Source organism: Caenorhabditis remanei, chromosome IV (genome assembly GCF_010183535.1).
Source record: "Caenorhabditis remanei strain PX506 chromosome IV, whole genome shotgun sequence".
Lineage (NCBI taxonomy): Eukaryota > Metazoa > Nematoda > Chromadorea > Rhabditida > Rhabditidae > Caenorhabditis > Caenorhabditis remanei.
In genome coordinates this window covers 2,977,470-2,995,643 of record NC_071331.1, presented here as the reverse complement: position 1 = coordinate 2,995,643, position 18,174 = coordinate 2,977,470, and the positions used below count along the sequence as shown (strand labels likewise).

The 18,174-nt window shown below is 36.1% G+C and overlaps 2 protein-coding genes across 2 annotated transcripts; both read left to right on the top strand.

The window, feature by feature from the left end:
- Positions 1-12,038: 12,038 nt before the first annotated feature.
- GCK72_012290 (uncharacterized protein) lies at positions 12,039-12,960 on the top strand (the record flags this gene model as incomplete). Its single annotated transcript, XM_053728989.1, has 4 exons — positions 12,039-12,086; positions 12,424-12,543; positions 12,597-12,773; positions 12,817-12,960. The coding sequence occupies 4 exons, from the start codon at positions 12,039-12,041 to the stop codon at positions 12,958-12,960; spliced, it is 489 nt and encodes a 162-aa protein (XP_053583761.1).
- Positions 12,961-17,253: 4,293 nt separating this feature from the next.
- On the top strand, positions 17,254-18,174 carry GCK72_012289 (uncharacterized protein; the record flags this gene model as incomplete). The annotated part of the gene is made up of 3 exons (XM_053728988.1): positions 17,254-17,264; positions 17,314-17,413; positions 18,055-18,174. The coding sequence occupies 3 exons, from the start codon at positions 17,254-17,256 to the stop codon at positions 18,172-18,174; spliced, it is 231 nt and encodes a 76-aa protein (XP_053583760.1).

Genomic DNA, 18,174 nt, shown 5'->3' with positions numbered 1-18,174 from the left:
GTTATCTTTTCCTAATAGAAAAAACACCTTTGTATGTCGGGGAAGAGAAAAGAGAGGTGTCTTATCAGAAAATGCAATCAAAAATATCATAAGATGCATTGAAAATCCAAGAAAGCAAGAAAAATAATCAAAAAATCTGAAATAATCTACTTCACCAAGTTTATATGATATTAATGGAAGTGCGATAGACGATACAGTTACATTTTCCGAACCAAATTCCAAAGATATTTTCAGAAACGATATTTTAGATATTTTCTGCCAATTTCAGTTTCACCGTCTCCGTATAGGAAAAGGGTGCTATCAGTGACAATACAATCCAGTTTTGAAAGAAAAACGCGCCTCCGACACCCACGTTTCCACACAATTTCAGAAATCAATTTCAGTTTCACTGTCTCCATATCCAAAGAGGGTGCTATCAGTGACATTAGGGTTCACAGAAAGCAATTAAAATTCTAATTACGATTATACAGACTGTGGTGTCCTAGAAGCATGGTGGACAATTTCGAATAAACGCAAGACGGAAGACGTGTTGGTTGATAGAATGGATCCTAAACAACATTATTGATCCATATTTAATTTTCTAGAAGAACTTCTCATTTTCTTGTTTGGATCCTAAACAATTTCATTTCTGTTTCACACCTTTTTCACTTTACTCTTCTGGAAATAATAATGATGGGTAACAATTTCGATCCTTTATTAATTTTCTAGAAAAACTACTCATTTTCCTGTTTTGTATGCAATTAGAATGTATACAAGAAGTAAGGAAAATGTTTGGGATTGCCAGGTTAAAGTGAACAATGAAAATGGGGAAGCGGGTGAGTGATTTAATAAATAAAAAAACAGAATACAGTTATACTCAACGACGTACTAATTTGAAAACTCCACAACGGTAGGAAGTTTCCATATTGAAACGGAAAAAAACCATCAAAAAGTACAAGGAAATAGCTGAATATAAATATAATTTATTTCCTATTTCAGGAAAGTTTTTCCTGCTCGTTCCAATAAGAGATAGTATTGAAATGAACGCGTGGTATTTGACAACTCGGGAAGAATTGGAGGACTTTTCAACAGTTTTATATGTAGAAAAGAGTGCAGTCGAAAAAAAAGAGTGCTCTAGAATTGAGATTCCACGAACAATCAACTTGAGAAATCCCAAAAAAATTAAAAATGCTCCAGTTGAAACCGATATCACTGCCAGAATTTTTGGTTGAATGACGGTTACAAAATCTTACCAAAAAAAACAACATTCATTTTGAAAGTACTAGGAAGCATACATTTTTAATTTTTGTTTTTTCGAAATAAGAAAACTGATGCATGCTATAAAATTGCAGACTCGTTTGAAGTATACCGTATGTCACTTAAAAACACGCAATCCGTTACCAACGGACCGAGGCGTAAAACGTAGTAAAAAGTGCGGTAGCGAGAAGACTCGAACGGCCGCGGGCGTTGGCCTAAAAGGGCTGCGCGTCGCCTGCGTATCCGGGTCTCGCGACGAACGGGATACTGTAGATAAATGCGCGCGCCGTTTAAATAATGAGGCGCGGCAATAAATTAGTAGAATTCAGTGGAATTGACCGTTTTGAGTAGAACAAAAAGGGAATATGAAGTAGAGGAGCAGAGATAAATGACTAGAAGAGTTGGAACTATAATTTCGGGGGATTTTGCGGGGAAAATCGGTGTGACCCGGAATTATGGGACCGTTAAGTTGGCAGATTGAATTCTAGAGGTTCGAACTGACAACATTGTATGCAATGCTGTTAGAATGGACGTGGTCCAATTTTAGAAAGTTTTCGCTTCTTCAGGTGGTTTTGTAGAAGACCAAAAGATTAGTCGATGTTCAAATAATTCAGATCATTTGGTAAAAGAAAAGACGGATATTGCGTATTTTAAGAAGAAGTGAACAAGGAAAACTGAAAAATGTGGTAGGTGGATGGTTAAAAAATAACAATTTAGTTGGACAATACAGTAAAAATATATTTTTCACTTATTCAAGCTGTATTAGACATCATTGTCGTGCTATTATGTTTCAATGATCTACCGTTTTATGGGATGTGATACATTTTATCGTTGTCCTCGAATCCATACAAATCAGAAACAAGCTCTTCGGAAAATTTTGAAAATTTGAGTAACTTCAGTTTCACAATTAACTTATCACTTCTAAATCAAGTTTGGACTCGCTAGTCTCGAAGGATGAAGCAATAGAATTTAAAAAAGGAATTTTCTAGTTTAAAAACGTTTTATCACTTCTGATTGTTTCAATAGTCTCGCATATTTCATTTTAAATTAACAGATTCAAAAAAACTTATAACTACAAAATGTTTTGTTCGATATCGCTCTCGAATTTTTTGTAACTGGCACATTGTGTTGAAAACGAAACAATGAAATGTACCCGGTTAATGGTTAGAAAGAAAAAAGTCGTACTGAGAAATCGGATACGTTAAGCAGTGCCCTTTTGATGAATATTGAAACTGTTTTTTTTTTCTGTTACAAGTTTTTTTTTCAAGTTTTCTGTTACACAAAGTCAATTTCACTATTGTAATTTTCTATTGTAATACTATTGTAATGTTATTGTAATACTATTGTAATATTGTAACACTATTGTAATATACTATTGTAATATTGTAATTATAATTTTGATATGCTAGTTAGCATGCTCCATTAGGCAGATAAAATCACATATTTTTTATTAAAGCGTCGGCAACCGGTTGATGTTGAAATGACCGTCTCAAATAGATTGTTTTAACAGGGAGCTCGTACTTTTTTCAGATTTTGTTTTTGCTGTTTCAAAACAGACGTAATGGGAACCACCAGAAGGTGGCAATAATTTTTTCTTGGCATATTTTTAAACTAGAAACTGATTACTGACACCTGATACCCCACGACTATCAGAAAAAAGTGAAAAACTCACATGGCTTATTGAACGTCATTCTTTTCATCCAACCTATAGCATCAATGTTCTTTTTACACAAAACACTATAATTTCATCTGCCGATTAGAAACTGTGTTTATCATGAAAATGTTGTACGAACTGAAAGATTCCTTATTGCAGCGTCGGCAACCGGTTGATATTAAAATGAAATGAAAACCAGTCTCAGACAGATTGTTTTAACCGTGAGCTCACACTTTTAATTTTGAATTTGCCGGTTCAGAACAGACGTAATGGGAACCACCAAGAGATGGTGACAGTGTGTTTAGCCTTAAAGTGATTACTGATACTGGAAGCTCAATACTTGACAACAAAATACATATCAAAATATTCCATTCTCTAACGTGTCTATTCCAAATAAGCGGTGATTTCAAAGAAGTTACGTAAGTTATAATGGGAGACACGCTTGGAGTATACCGTATGTCACCTGCAAACAAGAAAAAAAATTCGGAGACAATTGATAGTGAAAACCGATAGAAATTCAAGAAAAATACAGATGTGGCAGAAAAGGAAAATGGGAAATTACAGTTTAGACGGAATCGGGCTTACAGATTACCAGATTGAAACCGAGACTGTAGATTGGAAACCAGAAACACTGTTACTGAAACGAATGAAAAAGAAACATGGTTTTATAACATTGATGAGTAAACTAATCGCGCTTTAATATGTCAAAGTCTACAATGCGTGTTGAACGAAAGAACGACATCCAAGAAAGAGAGAGAATTATTTCCAACATTCTGCGTTGTGTATTTAGGGAGATTATGAAACCTGTAAAAATTCCACCTGTGTCTCATGGATGGGTGTCCCTAATTTACACTTATTTACAACTTGGAGACAGTCAGGTGTTTTTGCGGCGATTCGAATATTAAGGAACTCTTCCAAGAGGTGGTCCGTTTGGAAGTGAAGGTAGAAAAGTGGCTTTTTGGCTAGGAGTGATTGTTATCTTTGCCTAGTAGGAAACACCTCTGTTTGCCGGAGATTTTTTAATATCATAGAAAATTTTCCAAAAGAACTAGAACTACTATAAAATCGATCGGGGATTGTGACTGTATGTTACAAATAACTTAATCAGGCCCGAGATTATAAAAAGTGTTGCATGGTATTATAAAAAGTGTTGCAAAACAAAGTCAAAAAGACGATGGGGCCTCCAATGTCGTTCGTAATTCGAATCGAATACTCGGAACTTATGAGTACAACGAAATGTTTTGCTCAATTTTGGTCTCATTTTGGTTTCCACGTTGAAAAAATAATTTTACAATGAAGTTTTTAATCGAAAACATTAAAACTGACTTTGGATGATGAAATGTATCTCGGAAAACTTTATTTCTGCTTCAGATATTTCTTTTTATTTCTACAGAGAACACGACATTATTGCAAAATCAATTGACTATTGTACCCAACTCTTCTGCACCTCTTCAAAAATATACCACTCTGTTTCAGAGAGTTTTTATCTGGTATGTAACTTGGCTGTATTTGATCGATTTTAACGTTCCACTGAAATGTAACAAAATTGCTCCAAAACACCATTTCTCAGACTTCATAAAAGTTGGTGAAACTTCCGGTCCACAACTACTGTATTTCCAATTTTCGATGTACTAGCCACAAAGTAACAGACAAACAAAGCAACAATAGCATACTTTCGAACCCTGATTAGCACTTCAAGAAACATGAGATTCTTATTTCTCAAACTTTCTGTTTCACGATGCCAATTTCACTGGTTGCTTTCACTTTGATGTGCTGGACATTCCGAAATAAAACCTGTGTTTATTAGATTTATCAGACAAACGTTATTTGGCGTTCAAAAATAAGAAGGATTTAAATTTCAGAGAAATATGAAAATGTGGTACTTCCAGAAACCTGATGAGGAACACAAAATCACATATTTTTTAGTTAAGCGTCGGCAACCAGTTGATAGTAAAATTAACCGTCTCAGACAGATTATTTTAGCAGTGAGCTCCAACTTTTGACTTTGAATGTACCGTTTCAGAACAGACATTATAGGAACCGCCAGGTGAGGGTCTTTGATCTGACAATGAAATGTTCAACTTGAAACTGATTATTGATACTAGATGATTTACAACAATATACTCAAATATTCTGTTCTCTATCGTGTCTATCCTATCCCAAAATAAGCGGTGATTTCAAAGAAGTTACGCGGTTATAATGGGAGACACAGTAGTGAGAAGTGCAGATATCACTAAAAATAATTATTATTAGAAACGGTAAGTTGTTGCTACAAATACCAGTTAAAACGTTTCTTGTTTATTGAAAATTTAATCCTTGGACTTCTAAGATGTCTGAACTATCAGGCAGTTAAAAATCATGGAACCTGTAAAAATTGACTCTATCGGCCCCCATCAAAAGAAACACCGTGTCTCATGGACGGGTATTCCTAATTTACAATCATTTACAACTTGGAGACAGTCAGGTGTTTTTGCGGCTATTCGGATATCAAGGAACACTTCCAACAGATGGTCCGTTTTTGATGAGGAAGTGGGAAAAGGAACCCTTCAGCTAGCCTAGGAGGGAAGAGCAAATAATGACCTTGTTCATTAGGTGGTCATGATGTGATTGTTATCTTTTCCGAATAGAGAAAACACCTTTGTATGTCGGGTAGGAGTAAAAAGAGATTCTTATCGGGACATGTATTCAAAAATATCAGAGAAAATTTCAAATGGAACGACAATGTTAACATTCAAAATTCATTCCAAGAAAGCAAGTTCGAAACTGAAAAAAACCTGTTTCGATTCGTTGGTTTCAATGAAAATGAGATGCGAGATATAGTGCGACGAGATAAGAATTCGGAATTCAGAAAACTCGCACAATAAAATTTTCGGAAAACAATTTGAAACCAATTTCAGTTTCACCACCTCCATATCCGGAGAGAGTGCTATCAGTGACATTTATGGGTTTTATTCAAGAGAAACTATAAGATGCAGCGAAGAGAAGAAACATTCCAATTTCGGTCCAAGAATACAAGAAACTGGGACGAAACAAAGAAAAATCAGTTTTCAAAAGTTGATATCAATGGAAATGAGATGGGAGGGATCGATATTTTTTACAATAACACAAATCCAAACATTTTCAGACACCAATTTCAGTTTCACCATCTCCATATAAAAAACACATTATCTCCATATAAGTTTCTATATACTCGGACTTTAAACACCAGCCCCTCCCTCTCTTTCATTGTCGCCAACTCATTAGGTATTTAGGAACCCTAAAATTCCGGTTTTTAGATTTTTGAAGATAGGAACTACCGTTTCAGCTATATGACATAAGTTTTGCTAATTTACCTAGTATTATTAGTCTTTTTATTTACTATTTCAAGCTAGTTAATGTAATCACACCAAACCTGAAAATAAAAAAATAAACAAAAACTTTCTCAAAAATGTTTTCAGAAACCATATTTTAGATACTTTTTACCAATTTCAGTTTCACCATCTCTATATCCAGAGAGGGTGCTATCAGTGACATTACGGTAGGTGTTCCTTCAAAAAAAAACTTATTTTTCTGAAAATAATTTCCACTTATGAACCTTGCAACTTACTCCTGACACATGATACTACCACTTCACAACAATATATCCAAATATTCTCTAACGTGCCTCCCAAAATAAGCGGTGATTTCAAAGAAGTTACGCAAGTTATAATGGGAGACACACTTGGAGTACAGTACCGTCTGTCACTTGCAAACAAGGAAAAGACGGATTTTGGAGAAGACGGGGGAGGTGGTGATGGAGAACGATGGAAATGAGGGAACAGGCAGATTGGTACAAATTTTTTATAAACAACCAGTTATTTAGAATCCGGATTGAAACAATATTTTTTCAGTTCAGTGTTCTAGATAATAGGTACTGTTTCCTAATAGACTTATCTGAATTAGTTGAAACTCCAATATCGTTGAAATAGGTAAGAGACGCTTTGGTTGACACAGATATGTATAACTGGAAAAAACTCGGATTGAAAACCAAAAATGACTGCTTTGAAAATATATGAAAAGTTAATCCTCTTTTTGAAATCTCAATACAATTAACCGTCAAATTGATTAAAACACCCGAGTATTGTATTTACTGGGATATGAAACCCGTGATAATTCTCACGTCTTATCGGCTCTCATCAAAAGAAACAAAGTGTCTCATGGATGGGTGTCCCTAATTTTCAATCATTTACAACTTGGAGACAGTCAGGTGTTTTTGCGGCAATTCGGATATCAAGGAACACTTCAAACAGGTGGTCCGTTTTTGAAGGGTGTGAGGGGAAAGGGGACAGTTTGGATAGCCTAGGAGGGAAGAGCAAATAACGACCTTGTTTATTACAGTAATCGACGATATCATCATGATGTGATTGTTATCTTTTCCGAATAGAGAAAACACCTTTGTATGTCGAGGAAGAGAAAAAAAGGTGTATTATCGGAATTTTTTTTAATATCATTATATTTCTACACCAATCGATAACAGAATTATCTCATACAAGCAATCTAAGAAAACAAGAAACTAAATCAAAACAGAAAAAAATTCGTTTCAATAGGTTGATATCAATGGAAATGAGATGGGAGGGATTGATTCATCGTTACAATTAGAAACGTTTTCAGATACCAATTTCAGTTTCACCGTCTTCATTAAAATAGACATAATCACAACAGATGTTTCCTCAAAACCGCGCCTCCGACACACCAGCCCTCGTCCCTCTCCTCCACTGCAGTGTGTGTCTTCGAAAGATTTTCGAAAAATTTTCCGTAAGATTTTTCGGAAAATTTTTCGAAGAATCTTCGAAAATTCTTCGAAAAATTTATTTCGAAAAATTTTCGAAAAACCCTTCGAAAAATCTTTCGAAAAATTTTTCGAAAAATTTTTCGAAGAATTTTCGAAAGAAATTTTTCGAAGATTTTTCGAAAAATTTTCGAAGAATTTTCGAAAAATTGAGGGGTGATCGGAAATTTTGGGAAAAATCTGGAAACAGGGATTTCGGTTATGGATGAACAGTTTTCAGTTCCGGAGCACATTTGTATTATCGGACACGTTTTGCACCAATAAAATTTTAATTTGAGTCATTTTTAGTGAATAAACAAGTCAACTGGCAAGGAACTTATGCGAGGGCGGACACAAATGTACTCCGGAACTCTAAAATGCCCATCCATGAGCGAAATTCTTGTTTCCAGATGTTTTCCGAAATTTTCAGAATCTTCTAGAAACTTCCAGAAATTTCCAGAAATTTTTCGAAAATTCTTCGAAAAATTTTCGAAAAATTCTTCGAAAAATTTTCGAAAAATCTCGAAAATTTTCGAAAAATTTTCGAAAAATCTTCGAAAGATCCAAATATTTTTCGAAGAGTTTTCGAAAAATCTTCGAAAATTTTTACGAAAAATCTTTCGAAAAATCTTTCGATTACAACGTTTTTCGAAAAAAAAAATTTCGAAAGCACACACTGCTCCACTGTCATCAACTAATTTTGTATAGAGGAACTCTAAAACTTTGGTATTGAGTTTTTTGGGGACCGCCCATTTTTGGCCGGTGTGGGTTACCATAATCACTTTTTCAGCTATGTGACAAACTTTTTGCTAATTTACCTAGTGTTAATGAACTGTATAATCTCTGTTTTGAGCTGGTTACTGTAATCACACCGTACTTGAACATAAAATAAAAAGAAAAAAGCCTTTCCAAAGATATTTTCAGAAACCATATTTTAGACATTTTCTACCAATTTCAGTTTCACCATCTCTATATCCCGAGAGGGGGCTACCAGTGACATTACGGTAAATGTTTCAACAAAACAAAACTTATTTTTCTGAAAATAATTTCCACTTATGAACCTTGTAACTAACTCCTGACACCTGATACTCCACTTCACAACAATATATCCAAATATTCTCTAACGTGTCTCCCAAATAAGCGGTGATTTCAAAGAAGTTACGCAAGTTATAATGGGAGACACACTTGGAGTACAGTACCGTCTGTCACCTGCAAACAAGGAAAAGATGGATTTTGGAGAAGGGGGAGGTGGTGATGGAGAACGATAGAAATGAATGCATCTATTTTTATTTTTCGCTTCTGGAATTCACTGAATTCGTATGAAATATCGCTTGGGACAGTTAGGTTGTTGGAAGTAGCCTTCTGACGCTGGAGTAAATCAAACACTTCGAAAGGTAACAAACGCTGTGCTTGAAACAGATATGTATAACTAGAAATGAATACTGCTTGAACAGTAAAAACGTCTGTTACAAAACGTATGAAAAAAGGTTTTTGCTCATTCTTGTATTCAATTTTTCGAGAATTGATTGAACTTTTTCGTGTTTGTATATAGCGGGATTAAGAACCTGAAAAAATTTCAACCCTCTTATCGGCTCTCATCAAAAGAAACACGGTGTCTCATGGACGGGTGTCCCTAATTTATAATCATTTACAACTTGGAGACAGTCAGGTGTTTTTGCGGCAATTCGGATATCAAGAAACACTTCAAACAGGTGGTCCGTTTTTGAAGGGTGTTAGAGGAAAGGGGACAGTTTGGATAGGCGGCTAGGAGAGCAAATAATGACCTTGTTTATTACAGTAATCGACGATATCATCATGAAGTGATTGTTATCTTTTCCGAATACAGAAAACACCTTTGTATGTCGGAAAAGAGAAAAGAGAGGTGTCTTATCGGGAAATGTATTTAAAAATATCATAAGATGCATAAACTGAAAAATTCTGCTTCGACAAGTTGATATCAATGAGAATCTGATAGATGATACAGTAAACGCTCTCCTTTGTACATTTTCAGAAACCAAATTTCAGACATTTTCTGACAATTTCAGTTTCACCGTCTCCATATCCAAAGCGGGTGCTATCAGTGACATTACGATCCATCCACTATGTTTTGGTTCAAAAACCGCGCCTCCGACACCCCACGCTTCCACACATTTTCAGAAATCAATTTCAGTTTCACTGTCTCCATATCCAAAGCGGGTGCTATCAGTGACATTATGACCAGTGATCAAATTTGAGAACGCGCCTCCGACACCCCAGCCCCCTTCCCTATGTACTTCCTCTCCCTCTCCCCATTGTGATCAACTCATTATGTATTTAGGGACCCCCCTCCATTCAAACACTCTTTGCGGTAGGGGGAGGCTAGCAGAGGGTGGTCTGTGTGTCTGTAGTCAACGCAATCGATTGCGCCATTCCAGTTCTGAGAGATCACAAAGAGAGCCGCCTCTTTTAGGGTTGGACCATGAGTATGTCATTAGAACACATTATGAGACAACAGGTACTCGAGACTCCGCCCACACACACACGAGGTGTTTTCCGGTGTGAGGAGTTTGGTAAGAATTCGGTAATCGTTGGATAACTGGGGAGAGATTTTGTTTGGAAATAAGTTTTTTGAATTCTGGTTTCAAGGTTTGCGTTTTTTGAGACCGCCTATTTTTCCAAGTTGCGCCACCGGTTCTTGTATCATATTTTTTGTTATCGTAATTACGAACACTGTTTCATCAATGTGGTATTAATTCTCGTAAAAGTCTTGAGTGTTTATTTCTTGATAATTAAAATTTTACTCGACTACTGTAACACCTATTACTGTAATAACACCCCATTTGATACTGAACCAGTCCATAACATCGATTCATCAACTTACTGTTTTCCTGCGTTCTCTAAATGATGAGTTGAAACCGGGTATCTAATAACTTTTGGATTTTTTGGAAAAACTGACCTAATTCCTATATTGTATACAAATATAGTTTCTGCCAGCTGTCAGTTTTATCCTTGATCACTTTCGCGTTGTTACGGTAAAGCTCGTAAATGTCGGTTCCATCCGTTACTGATTCTAACAAAAGATGATCTGCTTAATATTTAGCTTCCCTTACTTACAGTAACTTTTTTTTAATATAGCTATTTCACGTCCGTTTTTTCCGTTTTTTTTTCGGTAAATAAATCGAGAGAAAAACACTTTTTTTCCGGTTTTTTGCACCTCCCCATAATACGATTTTTTTAAAATAAGTCTGTTACATGCATAGCATAAGGACTCCCATTTGAATATGAGTATGCTCGTTCCATTTTGTGACGAAATCTTACCAATTTCGACAAACTTTTTGAAATTTTGTTCAGTTTCACTTTACTCTCATCAGTTTTTCGTGTTTTGTACAGTAATCGTAAAAGCCTGCGAAGCATTTTTGTCAATAACAACTTTTTTGTGAGCGTTAAGTGATCAGCTCTAAATTGTCCATGTTCCTATTTTGAAAATCTGTACCTCCATTGGTAGTGCCCATGAAAAAAAAAGCGGTCTTTCTAAATTTTTTCTGGAACACCGTAAGAAACGTACCGGGTAATTTGCTCAAAACGTGATAATATGAGCATAAATTATACCAAATTGAAGATCTCGGAGAGTTCTACTTCTATGACTTATCAGGGCCCGGGTGGCTATTAGTTCGTGTGCCGCGGACCGGTCTAGAATAGTTTTTTTGCGTTTTTTAGCACTTTATCCCAGTTGCGGCACATTAGCAAATACCCATCCGGTAGGTCACAGATGTAGAATTCGCCGAGATCTACATTTTGGTATATTTTTTAGCTCATAATGATGAATTTTAAGCGAGTTATATGCCGGTTTACAAGGGTGATAGAAACATCGTGTACACGAAATCCGGATTCCGGATTCCGAAATTCCGGAATTCCGGGGTTTCTTCGGCATTCCGGTTCCGGTTCCGGATTCCGGATTCCGGTTTTTCGAGTTTCCTTTTTTCGGAATCCGGAACTATAGCACTTCTTTTCCGGTTTTGATCCTAAAAAGTAGTTTAAAACTTTATTTATCAAAACAACAACACTCGATAAAAAGAATTCCGGATTCCGAAATTCCGGAATTCTAAGTTTTTCGGCATTCCGATTCTGGATTCCGGATTTTGAAAATTTGATTCCGGTTCCGGATTCCGGATTCCGGAAACTGAAAAATGGCATTTCGTACAACTCTGGTACACACCTTCCAAGTTTTTATTTTTATTTTGAAAATTTTGTGTTTCATCTTCATTACTTGTAGAATGTGATTAATGTTTTCCAGTTACATTGGCTCCCTGACACTAACTGTTCCACGGCCTCCAGCAGAGGCCCTCTCAAAGTACTGTGCGCAGTGCATTGAGAGGGCCTCCCATGGAGGCCGTGCTGTTCCAGAAATACAGAAAATACAGTAATACAGAAGTTAGTCTCGTTTATAGGCAGCTCCCAACAGTCTCAAAGAATATAATGTTTATGTTCCAAGTTCCTTATATCTTCCCCTTATATTCCTAGTTTACCAATTCCAAATTCTTTATATCAGCTCGATTGCATTTGAGATGACCTGGGATTCCAATTCTGGGAACCTAGGCCACCCATGAATCTTATATGTACAAACATATGTTCCTGTTTCACAATGTACCGAAAAATTTTGCTGATTTTGAATATGTTGCTATCTAAGAAACCTTCCCCGTTCCAAGTCCTTCTTATCTTTGCCCTGTGTTCCTATTCCACCAATCTCTATCATTTATTTTATTTCCAGATGGCGTCAGATCTCCAGCAACAACTAGCAGCCAGCAGTCTCTACGACGCCGAGTCGTTGAAGGCCTTCAATCAAATGTACAATTCATCACAGAATCCGTATGGCAATGGGTTTGATAAGGTATGGCTGCATGGCTCCATGGCTACAGTATCCCCAGAGAAAAATTTTTCCAGAACTACCCAGCCAGCGCTCTCCCATTCTTCCAACACTTTGCCCCTTACACCAATCCCAACGCCACCGCATCATCATTCTCCCCATCCGGCTCCTCCACGTCATCCACTTCGTCTCAACAACACCAACATCCGACGAAAAAGAAACCGGTTCCAGTGCCAGCTGAACAGAAGGATGAGGTAGGGAGCTACAGTAATCGCAAAGGTATCAGTCAGTTTTCAGACCTATTTCGAACGACGTCGTCGGAATAACGAGGCCGCCCGTAAATCGAGAGAAGCACGGAGAAAACAGGACAATGATAATGGGACGAGAGTCATCCAGTTGGAGCAGGTAAAGGTGTCTGTCGTGTCTTTGACGCGTTTTTGATGGGAAATAACTACGAAAACCCTATTTGTTTTTTGAGTATCCCGAGAAAAAATGTCATCAATTTGAAAAGGTATAATTTTGGAAAAAGACTTTTGAAGAGGGGTACTGTAGGTAATGTACAGTATCTTATTACAGTCATCAACCAATAAGAGAGGGAAATACTGATTGAAATATCTCGGAAGACTTTGAAAAATATTGACCAACGGAAACAGTAGTGCTTTTTTGCTTCCTATCAGAATTACCGTAATCACCTTGGTAGTACAGTAATCTCTTGAAATTTTGATTGTTTCACTTAAAGACCCAAATCACTGTATATGTACAGTATTGCCTTACTATAAGAAAAAAAGTCGTTTTTTTTTTCATGGTAACCGTATCAAATCCTATTTTTGGAAGAAACCGAAAAATACACTTCATTAAGTGGCCATTTTTTAAGTGCGCATGAAAAAAACTGATTGTGAAACTGAAAAATTCGAATTTTTCGTGTCGAGACCCAAAACTCATTTGACTGGAAAAAAACTCCCATTCTACGATACCGTACCCCTACAGTACTCTTTTTCGCTTCGAGACCCATGAATCACTTTTTCCAACAATAACTTCAAAATAAGATTATTATAAGCATCGACGGATCATTTTGAATTTTTTCAGTATCAAAATCTGGAAAATCTGAAACTGAACTTATTTCAGATTAAAACATTGCTATATGTAAAAACTGAACTTTTAACTTCAAATCTTCTACCGTGCCGCCGCTACAGTACCTTCTTTCTCTTCGAGACCTAAAAGTTCGTCTGTACAGTAATACTTTTACGTTTAAGTTTGAAAATGTGAAAAAACGGAACATTTAAAAAAATATCGTTAAAACTCAAATTTTCGCGTGAAAGTAAGTAACCGTACTCCTACAGCACCCCTTACGCTTGATGATTTGTTCCGACACTGAAACTAACATTTCCATATTAGCATCAAACAACTTGAAAAGTTTTGGAAACTGAAAATGTTTCGAAATTTTGGGTTTTTAATATTTTCCAATTTTGGGAACCCGCCTACCGTACACCCAGTATCAGGACCCCATAATTTGAAAATACCGTAATATTTACAGTATTCTTTGATTTTCATTCTTTATTGGAAAATTTCATGTTTCAAAAATTTTGGAAATATTAGTTTTTTTAATTTCTTCAATATCGAATTTCTATTCGTCCCTACTCTCCTACAGCACAACTTTTTTTCACAAATTTGAGAATTACATGAAATTTGAAAAGCACCAATAATTAAATAATCACTCAAAACTTAAGATTTTCTGAAAACAGATTTGTTTTTTCGAAATTCTTGGTTTTTGAAAATTCCCCAATATTTCACGTGAAACGCGCCTACCGTACTCTTTTACAGTACCATATCTAAAATTGCCGTGATGTTACAGTAATCTCTGATTTCTGTCCATTGTTGGAGAATTTCACGGAGATTTGGACCATTGCACTAATAATAAGAAATTCAGTTTGAAATTTTATTATTTTTGAAAACAGAAAAATTCTCAAATTTTTGGATTACTTGAAAACTTTCCACTTTTTCACGTGAAAACCATCTACCGATCATCGAAAGTTTGCTACAAAATTTAAAATTTTTTGAAAACAGAAATTTTTTCGAAATTTTCGGGTTTTTGAAAACTCCACAATTCTTAACGTAAAATTCAGACTGCCCTGCTTTCCTACAGTACTACCTTTCGTTGCGAGACCCATTAAAAACTAAAGAACACCAGAAACCATACCAATCATCCGAAATTCTCTTCAAAATTTTAAATTTTTTGGAAACAGAAAAATTCTCAACATTTTGGATTTTGTCACAATTCCTTCGCTTCGAGACCCATAGAATTTCAAAGACTGAAAATCCCTTCAGTTTTTTTAAAACCCGCTTCAAAACTTGAAACTTTTTGAAAGCTGAAAAGTTATCAAAATTTCGGTTTTTGTAAAATTTCCCAATTTTTCACGGGAAACTCATATACCGTACTTTCCACAGTAATCATTTTTGCTGTGCGACCCAAACAACTCCATCTATGCACCAATTCCACAATTCTCGCTTAAAAATTTGAGGTTTCTTGAAAACAGAAAAATTCTCAAAATTTCAGATTTTTTGAAAATGTTCTGATTTTTCACTGGAAACTTCCACTCTACTGTACTCTCTTACAGTATCACCTATTGCATAAAATCCAGTAAATCGAAAAAAGTACCAATCATCCAAAGTTCGCTTCAAAATTTTCGAATTTTTTTGAAATTTTCGATTTTTTTGAAAACTCCCTAATTCTTCACGTGAAACCCATCTACTGTGCACTCCTACAGTACTATCTTTCGTTGTGAGACCCATAGAATTAGACGGCAAATCCAACCAGTTTTTAAACATTCGCTTAAAAATTTGAGAGTTTCTTGAGAGAGAGAGGAAACAGAAAAATTCTTTAAATTTGAGATTTTTTGAACATTTTCAAATTTTTCACGTGAAAATTCCAGTCGAATGTACTCCCCTACAGTACTTCTTTTTGCTTCGAACCCCATTAAAACGCCAGAAATTGGAAGGCCTACCATTTTTTAAGAATTCGCATAAAAATTTAAGCTTTTTTGGAAATTGACAAATTTTTTTTTGTTTTTTTCAAAATTTTGATTTTGTGAAAATTTTGTGAAAATTCTCATTTCTTTCAACTGAAACCCGACTTCTGTACAGTCCTACAGTACCTTCTTTCGCTGTGAGACCTATAAAAGAATAAGAACCGATGCGCCCACCAGTTTTTAAATAATCGCTTGAAAACTTGAAATTTCCTGGAAACTGACATTTTTTGAAATTTTCGCTTTTTTGAAAATTCCCCAGTACTACACGTAAAACTCATCTACCATACTCTCTACAGTACCACCTTTCGCTTCGAGACCCAAAATCGGAGAAAATTCGATTCCCATACCAATTCTCCGACACTTCCTTGCTTAAAAACTTGAGATTTTGTGAAAACAGAATATTCTCAAAATTTTCGGGTTTTTGAAAATTCTTCTCTACTGAACTCTTTTACGGTACCACCTTTCGCTTTGAGACCTATAAAATTTGATGACACCAGAATCTGAACAACCATCCAAAATTCTCTTCAAAATTTGAGACTTTTTGGAAACTGAAAATTTTTTTCAAAAATTTCAAATTTTCACGTGAAAATTCCACTCTACCGTAATCTCCAAAATACTGCCTTTCGCTTCGATACCCATAGAATTATACGGCAATTTCAACCAGTTTTTAAACATTCGCTTCAAAATTTGGGATGTTGTAAAAACCGAAAATTTTTTCGACAATTCCCCATTTCTTCCCGTGAAAATTCCACTCTACAGTACTCTCCTACAGTACTACCTTTCGTTGTGAGACCCATAAAAGTGGACAAATACCGGAAACACACCAATCATCCAAAATTCGCTTCAAAATTTGAAACTTTTTGGAAACAGAAAGAAAATTTCGCACCCAAATCTCATTTTTCACGCAAAATCCGCCTACCGTACTCTTCTACAGTAGTACTGTAGTACAGTACCCCCGCCCACACATAAAGACCGCCCATCACCTCATTGCCCTCTTTGTCCCCATCCGCCCCCCCCCCCTTGTCTTCTCACTAATCCATCCATTTTCCCATTTACGCGAATTGCGCCATTCCTTTCCAAACCGTATTCCCGCCGTTTGCCTCCAAGGCACCGCCCGTCTCTCTAATTGGTGACGTCATTCAAGATACCAGCAGCAGGTGTCACTTGAGCCCATACACGCAACAAAGTTTTGATGTTTTTGAATTTGCCGACGACTTTTTTTTGGAAGAAGGGAGATAAGATACCATATGTGCTGTGGTTGGACAAATATAGGGGGGGACATGAAAAATTTTTGGATGTGGAAAGTGCGCTCTAGTGAGAATTTTGTGAATTTCGGTGATTTTTACGGTCTTGAAAGGCTGAAAACACACAAAATATGTTGAAAAAATGCATATGCGCTCTACTGAGGATTCTGTGAATATTGGTGATTTTTAGGGGGTTTGGAAGGCTGAAAACGCACAAAATCGGGTGAAAAAAGTGCAAGTGCGCTCTAATGAGAATTTTGAGGTATTTTATGCATTTTTTGGCTAAAAACGGTCAACTGGCTCATTTTTGCTAATTTTGCTCAGTTTCGCCGGATTTTTAAAGTTTTGACATCTATATACAGTTTTCGATAAATCATAGTGGCCACTATAGTGGTTTTTGAGCACTTTTTGAGTAAAAACGATGGAAACCTCTCCATAGAGAATGCAACCGCGCTCCAATTAGAATGGCAGCTGTGTTAGTCCGATATTGGTAGTTTTTGCGGATTTTTGCAGCAATTTTTCAGAACTGAACGCATTGGAGGTGTGCAAACTCGCTCCAATGATAATTTCGCCATTTTCGTAGATTTTTTTGCTATCACCTACCGTAATCATTTCGGAACTACAGTAATCTGTCGAAAATGCTGTGTTTTTGCTTCAAGATGGACAAAGAACACATCATTAAAATTTTTACAGAATTCTTCATAATTTGAAACTGAAAACTTTTTTTTTGAAAAGTTCAAATTTCTTGTTTTTTTGTTTCGAGACCCGAGGCCCACTTATTTCTCATTTCACGTGAAAATTCGACTGGTACAGTACCCTCTATCGCTTCGAGACCCGAAAAATGGCCGAATTTTCAGAATTTGCTACAAATGGAAACATTTTCAGTTTATCGCTTCGAGACCCATAAATCCCACCAAAAATTGAAAAATTACGTGAAATTCCGGCTACCGTACCCCTTACAGTACACTCACTTTCGTCTCGAGACCCAAAAACTGAGATTTAGGCTTTTTTTACGTCTTTCCCCGATTAAAAATGAATTTTTTCAAAATCAAAATATGAAAAAGCTGAAACTGAATATGTTTTAAATTGAGAAACTGATATTTTTCATCTTGAAAACTGTGTTACCGTACTCCTAACCTTCTCGCTTCGAGACCAAAATGTGAGAGTACCGTACCTTTTACAGAAACTTTCAATGATTTTATGAGATTTTTGAATTTTTGAAGTGTGCAAACGCGCTCTATTCTAACTAAAACTCTATTTTCCAGGAAAACCAAAATCTCAAGGCCTACATCTGGAACCTTTATAACGAAAATGTGATGATGAAGCATCAACTCACCCAACGGTACGCAGCAGTCGACCCGAACACGGCGATGCCGAATTTCTAA